This window comes from Oncorhynchus masou, chromosome 9 (genome assembly GCF_036934945.1).
Source record: "Oncorhynchus masou masou isolate Uvic2021 chromosome 9, UVic_Omas_1.1, whole genome shotgun sequence".
NCBI lineage: Eukaryota > Metazoa > Chordata > Actinopteri > Salmoniformes > Salmonidae > Oncorhynchus > Oncorhynchus masou.
This window is the reverse complement of record NC_088220.1, coordinates 54,369,470-54,381,856: the sequence shown is the minus strand read 5'-3', so window position 1 is coordinate 54,381,856 and position 12,387 is coordinate 54,369,470. Positions and strand designations below refer to the sequence as shown.

Sequence of the window (12,387 nt, the reverse complement as noted above, 5' to 3'; positions counted from 1 at the left end):
TACAAGCACACCAAGACAGTCGTGAAGAGGACACGACAAAACCTATTCCCCCTCGGGAGACTGAAAAGATTTGTCATGGGTTCTCAGATCCTCAAAAGGTTTTACAGCTGCACCATAGAGAGCATCCTGACGGGTTCCATCACTGCCTGGTATGGCAATTGCTTGGCCTCCAACCACAAGGCACTACAGAGGGTAGTGCGAGCGGCCCAGTACATCTTCCTGCCATCCAGGACCTCTATACCAGGCAGTGTCAGAAGAAGGCCCGGAAAATTGTCAAAGACTCCAGCCACCCTAGTCATAGACTGTTCTCTCTGTTACCGCACGACAAGCGGTACCGGAGCGCCAGTCTAGGTCCAATAGGCTTCTAAACAGGTTCTACCCCCAAGCCATAAGACACCCGAACAGCTAATCAAATGGCTACCCAGACTATTTGCATTGCCCCCCCCCTCACCCCACGCTGCTGCTACTCTCTGTTATTATCTATGCAAAGCCACTTTAATAACTCTACCTACATGTACATAATTACCTCAATTACCTCGAAACCGGTGCCCCCGCACATTGACACATTGACTCTGTACCAGTACCCCCTGTATATAGCCCTGCTATTGTTATTTACTGCTGCTCTTCCAATTTTGTTGTTATTCTTATCTCTTACTCTTTTGTTGTTGGTATTTTCTTAAAACCGCATTGTTGTTTAAGGGCTTGTGAGTAAGCGTTTCACTGTAAGGTCTACACCGGTTGTATTGGCGCATGTGACAAATTAAAATGTGACCAGAGAGCACCATTCCTTTCTGTCCAGTATGGCTGATGTTTCTACAGCAATCCAGCTGTTTTTACAATCCTTGTAACTGTCGCTTCTGCGGAGAGATCATTTTCTAAAACTAAAACTCATAAAGAACTACCTAAGAACCATTAGGCTCTCGTCTGACATGAGCTTTTTTGGACACCTGAGTAAGCTCCACTCATTGCACAGGTGCTGTCGTAGGCTTGACCATGGCATTTGTTAGATGATACCCCCAAATACTTGTCCTGGAAGCTACAGTTTGTACATACAGTTTGTTATTTTTCAAGTCCTGGGGCACATTTTCAGTCACATTCCTGAAGCCCAAGAAACAAACACTTAGATAATAAAAAGTATTTATATTTTTTTTTTAAATTGACATCGATGACAGGCGTAAGGGCCCCCAAAAGCTCATGGCCCCCACCTTCCAGGGGCTGCGGGGGTGTCCGGTACACCATGCAGTAAGTGCATCTTTGCATTTGTAAAAAAATAATAATAATTGGGATGATAATTAAATTGAGTGTTAAAGGTTTCCAAATACGTATCGCAATCAAGGATCAATTGTTTCTAGATAAAGCGTTTCACACTTGACCAAATCACCTCAGCTCATCAAAAGGGACGTGGAATGATTGGAGTCGGAAAGGCAAAGTGCTGACTGAACCCGTTTTATAAAATAATGGTTGTGAACAATTTAAATATCTGAACAATTATCAATTATATACCGAGTACCTAGACTACTTCTGCAATAAAATAGCAGATAGTACTTATACAAAAATGACAAACTTGAGGAGCAACTTTGGTGTATCACAATCGTCGAGCTTACAAAGACAGTTTAGTGTGAACATTACCATAAACACTTTCACTTTTTGGCTTTGCATAGCCACTGAATATGTTACAGTGAAGCAATTACACATTAGAGGTTATTACATGACTAGTGTTAAGATGAAAGGAACATGGTTGCCATTGCTTAGTGATCACATACGAATTTCCACCTACGGTTCCCCTCTATAAGTGTCCTTTCTGTCCCAGGTGTGAAATTGGTTCCCTGGACAACTTTTACATTTTCACATGACATGCAGTGGAGGCTGGTGGGAGAAGCTATAGGAGGACGGGCTCATTGTAATGGCTGGAATGGAATTCATGTAACGGAGTCAAACGTGGTTTCCATATGTTTGATACCATTCCATTTATTCCATTTTAACCATTAAAAAGTGCCCGGGCCTCCTATAGCTCAACCCACCAGCCACCTCTGATAATAGGGTAGGCTCTTCCCCCATTATGACCAAAGGACATGTATTAAAGGGGCAATCTTGGATTCAAACAACCACAAAACGCTTACCTCTTGTCATCTCTGTACCACTCAAACTCTGGTTTGGGCACTGCGGCCGCGTCACACTGAAGAACCCCCATACGGCCCACCTGGGTTTCAGAGCTCTTGGCATTCTTGATGGCGGGAGGATCTAAGGATTCAATCAAAACAGTTCATCTGGTTCTATTGCTTTCATCAATTAATGAAAGACACATCATGGATCTCAATGTAGTAAAAACAACTGGCCAGGAGAAACAGGAGTCAACCCCCCGCCCCCCCAAAAAAGTGACTTACAGTTGACGACAACATTGACATATTTGACGTCCGGTGTGGCCACGTCATTGCTGGCTTTGCATTCGTAGCGGCCCGCCTGGTTCCTCATGATCCCTGATATATCCAGGTACTCCTCCCCATCTAGAGAATCCGCTGTGGGGAGACACAGACAGAGAGAGAGAGAGAGAGAGAGAGAGAGAGAGAGAGAGAGAGAGAGAGAGAGCGAGAGAGAGAGAGAGAGAGAGAGGGTGAATGGAGGACATAGGGAAAACAGGATAGCTTCCAGGTAAAGCAGAACAATGATGTTCAATGGGGCTCTGAATCCGTCATTACTTCCAATAAGCCTGATTAGCAAATTAATGTCGGACCAAATGTTCGAACGCAGCATCACATGGACTTACCTGAAACAGCAGTTCCCTTAATTAGTCACGTATGTCTCCTGAGTTTCTCTCATTTAGCCTATCGAGGAGTGATCAGGATGAGGAGAATGCCAAGCATGCGGATAAGACTGCCTCTGCATTGCTGTCTTGGGTTGATTAGATACCTGGTACAATTGCTACATACAGTACCATGGGGTAACATTGACTAAAGCTGTTCACAAACAAAACAATAGTGTACTGTATCAACATTTCTCTTGGCATTTCTAAATGGATATTGATTGATAGGAACAACAGCCTGCAGTGAATGCATGAAGACTCCTGAGACCTGTTTAACCTTATAACTAACATGTTTTTTTCCAAGCCCTGTAAATGTGTGGAAGACAGAGACAGTTTCTGAGTTGAAAAAAAAACACACAAAAAAAACCCCAGCTCAACCTCCAAATGCCACCGAACCCAACTAAATAAAACAATGAGCGCACCACAACTGAGCTGACACTCAGGGAGCAAGGTCTTCTACCCGTGAAATTAAGTAACAACCCTGGGATGTCGATATGGAAGACTGTTCCTTTCTTATTAGAGACCCTCAAGTTATTCTTATAGATTTGTTCCTGGCTAAATCCAAATGTAAACGTACCGAACAACCTCAATTTCAAGTGTCAAACTGCATAGCAACAGCATTCACCGCTGCATGCCCAATGTATCAAGCTCTTTCTGTTCCACGCCCATGGAATTGGAATATATTTGATAGGATCTCTATGGTTACGCTTATGTTTGCTATGATTGTCTGGTGTGGTTCAATGCTTATGAAAAGAGCACTCAGATCAAAGGGTCCTCCTAGCATGGCCACTGCAGCCATATCAAACACACTCATCGTGGACAAAGGATGCCATGATTGGAAAATTAGGATTGAAATCAGTTGCCATGGAAATGTATTGTGGCTGCTTGATCGTTTTATCATTAAGGCAGTTGGACTTCACCTGAATAGATATTTCTTGAGGGGCTAGAGAGAGAAGATGACTTAGCTACGATCTACAGTACGGTAGCTTACTTACAGTAGCTATCTAGGTAACACTTTAGTTGGATGGATCATCTGTAGTCACTCTACAGACTTTCAGTAACATTTCTACTGTCTACTAACCCCTTACCCAAGCGTTAACCCTAACCTTAACCTTAACCCTTACCCTAAACTTTATTCAAACACTAACCATAAAAAGCAGGTTTCCACCTACAGATCGACAGACTATCCAAATAAAGTGTAACCAAAATTATAAATTATAATAAAATCAACTTCTTTATACAAGTGAACTGGAAATATTAAGTCAATAACTCAGCAGGGTCCAGAAACAACTGTGTCATGAATATGACCAGATGTATTGCTTAATTAATGATTCTATTAAATCAGCAAAAAAATGTCCCCCAGGAGGCTTGAGCAGCTTCGTGATAAACACTGCTCTCTCCTTACACACACTTCAAGTACTAACGCTCAGGAAGAAAGTAATTATGAAAAATTAGGCTTACCTTCACCAGGAAAGAACCTGTTTCTATAGCGATTCAATCTCTGTGTGGATTCAGCAGGTATAAATCACTGCTTTCCACGGGCCCCATGGGGAATGGAAAGGTGATTGATTTGGAGCACATTAAAAATCACATGACGACAAAGCCATACAACTCTATGCTAATCGAGTGAGTGACTGAGAAGCCCAATGAGGTGGGAGAGAATGGAGTGCACATTTCTCATAACTTCTTATTTCACATAGATTGTCAGAGCAATAAATCAGTTTGAGGTGTGTGAGAAAAAAGAGATGAATGAGAGAGAGAGAGAGAGTGTAAAGAAAGAGAGGAATTCCAAATCACAGACCCAAATAGTTTGTGTGGGTGTGTGTGTTTTTGTATGTGGCTGTGTGTGAACTGTTGAAAATGGAAGACTGATGTGTCTGTGTGTGCGTGTGTGTGTGCGTGCCTGCACTAGTGTTAGAGTGTGTGTCTATGCCTGTATCCTGGTCTGACTGGGTGTAAGACATGAATAGGTGTTGTGTTCTCTACCATTCTCCCCCGAAAGTCCTGGGCTCATTCAGTTGAAAACAAAGCCAACGATCTTCACTTGACGCAGACAGAGACCCCTAGGAGAACTGTCCAAAACCATCCTGTTGAGCGGCTAGCTCTGCCTAGCATTGCCAAACACCCCCTTCACATCAGCTTATTGTGACTACAGGTGAAAGTTTAAGGTCCAAGTCATGACATTTGGCAGCACACTCCTCCAGCTTGCTTTGAACCCGGATGTACTTTAGATAGATAGATGTAGGGCCTATGCTGCTAAGCTACAAACACGTGATAAGCTATGACAATTAAATAAACAATTTCTTCTCCACCCATTTATAATGAACAGTGTTTATTATGAAAACGGAACTTAAAAACTTCACTATGAAAATGGCACTTAAAATTCTACTTTGATGAAAAGCTAAATATTTCTGGTGCCATGCTTTAATTTATTGTGTTGACTGTGTGCCAGCAACACTGAAAGACAATGCATATCATTATTTTCCAACATATTCTAGTTCTGAATCAAAGGCGTACGACCCTAGGGCTATCTGGTACCAGGATTTGGGAGCAACATAACAGTGCAGTGGTCTGTGAGCCTCACACTCATAAATTTGTGGTGAAAAGTTATTTGCATTGAACCGCATTACTTTGGGTTTGTCTCAACAATTGTATTTCCTTAAATGATTGGGAAAGCAACTACATTATGCTAAAAGCAAACCACAACCGTGATGGAGAGGGCTTCCAGCTACAGGAGGTTGCTGAGGGGAGACAGCTACTAATAATGTCTGGAATGGTGTGAATGGAATAGTATCAAGCACATCCATCTGTTGGATACCATCCCATTAATTCCAGCCATTACTATGTGCTCATCCTCCCCAATTAAGTTGACAGACAGACAGACAGACAGACAGACAGACAGACAGACAGACAGACACACAGACAGACACACAGACAGACACACAGACAGACACACAGACAGACACAGACACACACAGACACACACAGACACACACAGACACACACACACACAGGAGGGAGCTGAGGGCCAGCAGCGTATAACTCATCTCAGAATGAATCAGATGGGACTGGGTAGGTCAACTCTAATCCTGGTCACATTAGCATGGAATCACCGAAATTCCACTCATGTTTGAGCCTCGTACTGCAGCACGGAATGACCACCTAGCCAAAAGAGCCCTTATATTTCTGATGACATGTTTCCTTGAACAGGGTAGTTCAAGTGTACGCGTCTGCTGGCAAGCCAGTATTTTGGAAAGACCTTTCGTAAGGGAACTAAATTTGAGACACTATAGAGAGCAAAGTACAAACCACCAGTGAGGAAAGACATCAGCATCACGTAGCGACACAACTGCAGTTGGGAACTAAAATGCTCATTTGCATGCCCATGCATTATTCATGAGCATCATTTACCACTGTGCGAAATGTTACATTTATTTTGTGAATACTAATTTATGTTAAGCAGTTGATTTTGGGAGAACTTGGGGAGAACGGCACAAATGGCACTGCAACATTTATTTGATTTTGTCTACACTACTTTCTAAGTGCCTCCAAATGGAAAAGGCTCGGCTTTATCTTTCTCAAACACATGGAGCAAATCTTGTCGGGCCATTGTCTGATTTCGATGATGAGGAGTCAATATATAATTAGCCCCGCCTGTTCTTTAAGACTCTTAGTGGGAAGATAATGAACAAATGACTGAGCTAAATCACCACCCACCTTTCTCATTCTTTTGGCCATATCAGCAGCTAGAGGGCCAACCACAATGAAAACAACCACATGCCTACATATACGGACGGACGTCTTCAGGGAAACATTTTCACCTCAGCGAAAGACCACTCGTTGATAAACCTCAAAACCGTTTTACAAATACCATTCCCATTTGTGCAGGCTGGCCGTATCATGCTGATCAACGCATCAGATAAACAAATCCATTTTATTGAATCATAGACCACACGTTATTCCAGCGTGGCTTCTAATTTCCTGATTCTTTATGGATAGGTCAAATGGTGTTGCCTTGGGACAAGGACACTCAAGTTACACTCCGGTTACATCACCCTTAGAACATCCCATGATGCACCACGTTGTGGTCACAAAGGCCTGGAGGGGAGCTGTGAGTGATGATGGGTGAGAGTCACACAACAACAAGTGTGGCTCTTGTTAATCTGTGGCTGGGTGGTGTGTGTGTGTGTGTGTGTGTGTGTGTGTGTGTGTGTGTGTGTGTGTGTGTGTGTGTGTGTGTGTGTGTGTGTGTGTGTGTGTGTGTGTGTGTGTGTGTGTGTGTGTGTGTGTGTGTGTGTGTGTGTGTGTGTGTGTGTGTGTGTGTGTGTGTGTGTGTGTGTGTGTGTGTGTGTGTGTGTGTGTGTGTGTGTGTGGAGGGGTTAAACCTCCAGTGACAGTGGACAGGTCTAGGATCAGCTGCAGTGCCAGATGCAGAGCTCTCTCTCTGTGATCCCTGGGGGGGAGCACTTAATCCCCTTCTACGAGCAGCCCTCTACATGTGTCACACCCGCTGCCAGGGCTGAACCTGAGCCACCCTGACAAGGGCCTGTCACATCCCACAGGTCACAGCCTTCTCAGGGACAGCCTGGAGAATGTCAGCAAGAGCAGTGGGGAGCAGTGAGCCCTCCATGAACATGCAAGTCAGGGACCTTGGGATTGTGAGCCTAGTTCTGGGAAGTGCTCCACTTCAATCTCAGGGCTGACAGAGGTGGGGACTCTGGAGTGTGTAGCATGCTGAGCTGTGGTGGACAGGGATGAGTAGTGTATTATTGAGACCTAGTCCAAGTCACTCATAGTATAGAGAATGGCAGGGACAGACTGGGACCAGAAATACGCCCGGGCATCTCTAACACACCGGACATTTTTTCCCCGAGGCCGCCACCCGGCCCTTTTTTTCCCCTCGAGGCCCCCACACCGGCCCTTTTTTCCCCCTGAGGCCCCCACAACGGCCCTTTTTTTCCCCGAGGCCCCCACCCGCGCCCTTTTTTCCCCTCGAGGCCCCCACACCGGCCCTTTTTTTCACTCGAGGCCCCCACACCGGCCCTTTTTTCACGCGAGGCCCCCACATCGGCCCTTTTTTCCCCTCGAGGCCCCCACACCGGCCCTTTTTTCCCCTCGAGGCCCCCACACCGGACATTTTTTCCCCTCGAGGCCCCCACACCGGCCCTTTTTTTCACTCGAGGCCCCCACACCGGCCCTTATTTCCCCTCGAGGCCCCCACACCGGCCCTTTTTTTCTTCTCGAGGCCCCTACACCGGCCCTTTTTTTCACTTGAGGCCCCCACCGGCCCTTTTTTCCCCTCGAGGCCCCCACACCGGCCCGGCCCTTTTTCCCCTCGAGGCCCCCACACCGGCCCTTTTTTTCCACTCGAGGCCCCCACACCGGCGCTTTTTTCCCCTCGAGGCCCCCACACCGGCCCTTTTTTCCCCTCGAGGCCCCCACCCCGGCCCTTTTTTTCCACTCGAGGCCCCCACACCGGCGCTTTTTTCCCCTCGAGGCCCCCACACCGGTCCTTTTTTCCCCTCGAGGCCCCCACACCGGCCCTTTTTTCCCCTCGAGGCCCCCACACCGACCCTTTTCCCCCCATTGAGTCCCCCATCATTATCGGAATCATTTGAATTTTGTAAAATAAATGCATTTTTTTTAAATGTATGGGGAGAGAGAGACACTGTTAAATATTTAATAGCTAGGATGTTGTTTAAGAAGAAATCTTAATCTAATCTGATTTTAACACCCCTGTCTGAGCATATGGTTAAGTGGTTTGACCAGATGTTTACTAGTGTGTAGTACATTTAACATTTTCACATTTTAGTCATTTAGCAGACACTCTTATCAAGAGCGGCTTACAATTAGTGCATTCATCTTAAGATAGCTAGGTGAGACAACAACACATCGTATCAAGTACATTTTCCCTCAGCAAAGTACACCACAAGATGCAAGCCAATTTGGCACAATTGCATGTGCAAGAATACATCTGGATGTTGGGAGGTGAAAGCCATCCTCCCTGCTTGTCCAGGTGTGTGAGTCCTCATCAGTAGAACAGAGGTTGATCCAGGCTATACCCCTGCAGCATTAAATTAGTGCCAAAAGGCATTATGTCAGAGGTGGGAACTTCAAATGCATATTTTAACATTAATTAACCGTGCCCGGCTCTTGAACTATCCAATGATGTGAGTGATCACACATTTAATGAGATCTCTTATTTGCATACTTAAACATAGTCGACCCCCCCCCCCCCGTCTCTTTTTCCCTCAAAAAGCCATTTACCACCGATGTCTGTGAGTGGCTTCCCATAGCCCAAAGCGTGTAATATGAGGAGCACCAAAGGGCATGTATATTTCATACTTGTCTGACTTCTATTTTGGTGGTCCGGGAAGCGTGCACTGAAAGATTCCTTGCTTGACCAAAAATGCAACTTTTGTCGCAGCATTCTCAGTGTGCTGCCCTCCTCCCCCGCCTGTGACCTTTACAGATACACCTTAGAAATAAACACTGGTGGGGAGGAGCCACACTGAGGCAGAGCACAGGCCCAGAACAAACAGGCGCTGTGTGCCTTGCTCTATTGATTTCATCCCCACAAACAGACAGACAGTCCAGTATTGTTCTGCTTACCAGTCAATATCAGGGACAACAACATCCCACGTCCTCAATAAATACAACTATTGGCATAAAATGCAATAGCTGACACTGCCTTCCTTCTAATCCCAATGTGTGTAAAACGTGGACATCTCTAAAATATCTGAATAGACAGTACATCATATTACTAGGCCTGCATTTTCCCTGTATCTGCATCTTTTCACGAGGGACAAATAGGTGAAGGGCTCGAATCTGGGAGGGAGACAACAGACTAATATCATGGTTTCTGTCAGGAACTATGGAAAGCAAATATTGGCTATCCCAGACCGTGCAGGGAGAGCTGAAATAGGAAAGGACAGTTCTTTCATCCCAATCATCTTTCATCCATAATTTTAAGTCATGTTACGAAACGTTGTGCTCTCTGTTATACTCTGCTAGGATAATGAAGAGGCACTCCTCTGACAAGTCAGAAAGAATAACATCAATCTTGACTCTGATGGAAAAGGGGGGGGGGGTCCCCTGCGTTTTTGTTCATTTCTCCATCTACCCTTCCATTGCATTTGCTTAGAAGCAAACATTCCAATTATAAACCAATTATCTGCTTGGTAACAAACGATCAGGCAACAATACGAGAGCTAAAAATGAGTGAGGAACCTCTGAATGTCCCACCTCAGCCGACCTTGTTGAACGAAGTAGAACACTAATCAATGTGGACACCTCCAGGCTGCATTCTATTACCTATCAAATGCACACCTTTATGGTGGAATACAAATCTAGTCGCATGAAAATGCACTGCTCTTCGTTATGCATTATTCAAATTGCTCGATGTTAACATTCATTGAGCATTTCTAAGCCTCGCGTTTAAAGGGGCATTCCGGGATTCAAAAAACAACACAGATACACCCCGCCACTTGTTGTGGTAAACAGCTGAGGGATTGGGCTGGAAAAATGTAACCACTGTCAAAATCATAGCGCTATTGATGCAAGGACAGACCATCGATGAGATCAAAATTATAGTTTTAACCATGTTTGAAAGCTATACAGTGTTTGCTTACAAATACATTGTTTACAAACAAAGTAGTAAAATAAGAATATATTTTGGGTTCTAAAAGTTTCCAACAGTTATACTAAGAAATTTAGAATGGAAGCACTAATCCCGTGCTGCCCTTTTAAGAGGGACTCCAACAAAGGTTTGAGTGGCAGTTTGATAGCAAAACATTTACATTTAAAAATGTATTGGAAAATATAATTATTGTGATAATTGGTTATAAATGGTTCGATATTCGAGCAATCACAACAACATATTGGTTTAATTATCGCAATCCGTTAGATGGCTTTCACTTGAAATACATTGCATTGGCAGATCATTCAGTTCTGTGCTTGAATGAAGGGGGAGAGCGAGAAGCTGCAGGTGTGCCTCAGTCATTTACAGGTGCTCCTCGAGCATGCACAACTCAATGAGATGACTAGCACCTTCGGAGACCAAGGCAAACCAACCGTGTTGACCACATCCACAGGAAGACTAGAACATTAAGCAACGGGATGTCATTCATCGCCCTCTCTTCTGGTCTACCATCTTTCTCTCAGCAATAATAAGCATCCTCTATAACTGAAAGAAACCTAACCTAAAGAATTGACTGGAGGATGACAAATAAAATCATCCTAATACATGGAGCAACGAGGATGAATGCCACGTTTGATTTTAAACACAGGATCACTCTCCCAACCTCATCCCTCCCCTGCATGTCTGAGACCACCGATATAGTGATAAGCAACAATGATGAAATGCTGCCCTTTGATGAGAAGGAAATGCTGCTGGGTGCTTATTGGCTCTTACCTGATGGATTGAGCAGTCGCCAGGTGATTGATGGATCTGGCCTCCCATTGGCTAGACAACTCAATGTCACGTTGCTGCCTTCGTTCGCGGTGATGTCTTCCGAAACTTTGTAAATGTTTGCCGGAACTGTAAGAGAAAGTGGCAGATATGAATGATTCTAATGTAAGTAGAAGCATTTTCTACGGTAGGGTTTGAGACTTCCTAAGAACTGTGTCATGGATTTTCTTTGGCAAGAATTGCAACCATAATGCAGTATTGCGGTGAATGAAGTGCATGGTTTATGAATTATGCAAATATTACTTTATTATGTGAGGCAAATACGTTGTCGCTGTGGCATAGGTGACATGTCCATTTCTCAGTATAGTTGAATGCAAAAGTTTGAGTGCAAAAGTATTGCCGTGTTAGTTCAACAAGTGAAAAGGAAAGTTGAAAAGCAACTTCAAAGGGGAAATAGTTTCTGGAGCTCAACCCAATCCATTACCCACCAAAAGATGAAATGAACTGAAACGCCAGGTGTATGACTTTGACTGATGTTAAAAGAAAGCCAAACGTTTTTCATCTGAATGTAATGTTTAATCGGCCTTCTACCTCTCAATTCTGATTTACTCTGTACCTAAACAAATCAAACAGAATGACGTTTTACTCAGATAAAACTGTTCTAACAAATTAAGAAAGCGAGGTGCACTCCATTTTCAGATTGGTCAGCAAAAAAAAAGTGGGCACACATACATCATTGTGAATTTCCAAACTGTGGGTGGATGGAGGCGAGGTGTTGTGTACGCATATCTTTACTAGAAACTATTGATCAATGACATGTAAATGAGGAATGGGGCAAAATACATAGAGAGTCATACAGAAACAGAAATACATATTATTTAAAAAGTTGAACAAGTAGCTCAATGCTTTAAAATGCACATATACTGCATATGTCCATATACCACTCTCAGGTATAATAAATACGTTCTATAGCATTCTCACGTGTCACCTAAAATAAGCCGTGTTGCTGTCAAGGTGACTCAAACTTGTAGTTGCCGTGCTGTTTCATACTTGACAACAGGGAAAACGTGTTCTATATGTTGTCAGGTATGACAGAGGATGAATCAATATGTCAGTGCTCCTCTGGATTTGTCCCCTCCCCCCAAAAGGTCTGTTTTTATACTGATAGTGACCATGT

The 12,387-nt window shown here is 44.0% G+C and overlaps 1 protein-coding gene across 2 annotated transcripts in view; it reads right to left on the bottom strand.

Moving 5' to 3' along the window:
* Positions 1-12,387, bottom strand: part of LOC135546205 (limbic system-associated membrane protein-like) — a 474,265-nt gene that overhangs the window by 11,007 nt on the left and 450,871 nt on the right. For both annotated transcript variants that reach the window (XM_064974438.1, XM_064974437.1), the window contains 3 exons: positions 11,214-11,339; positions 2,385-2,516; positions 2,121-2,241 (listed from right to left, as the gene is read on the bottom strand). In XM_064974438.1, coding sequence (XP_064830510.1) covers positions 2,121-2,241; positions 2,385-2,516; positions 11,214-11,339 — 379 coding nt within the window. The remainder of the gene's footprint in view (positions 1-2,120; positions 2,242-2,384; positions 2,517-11,213; positions 11,340-12,387) is intronic.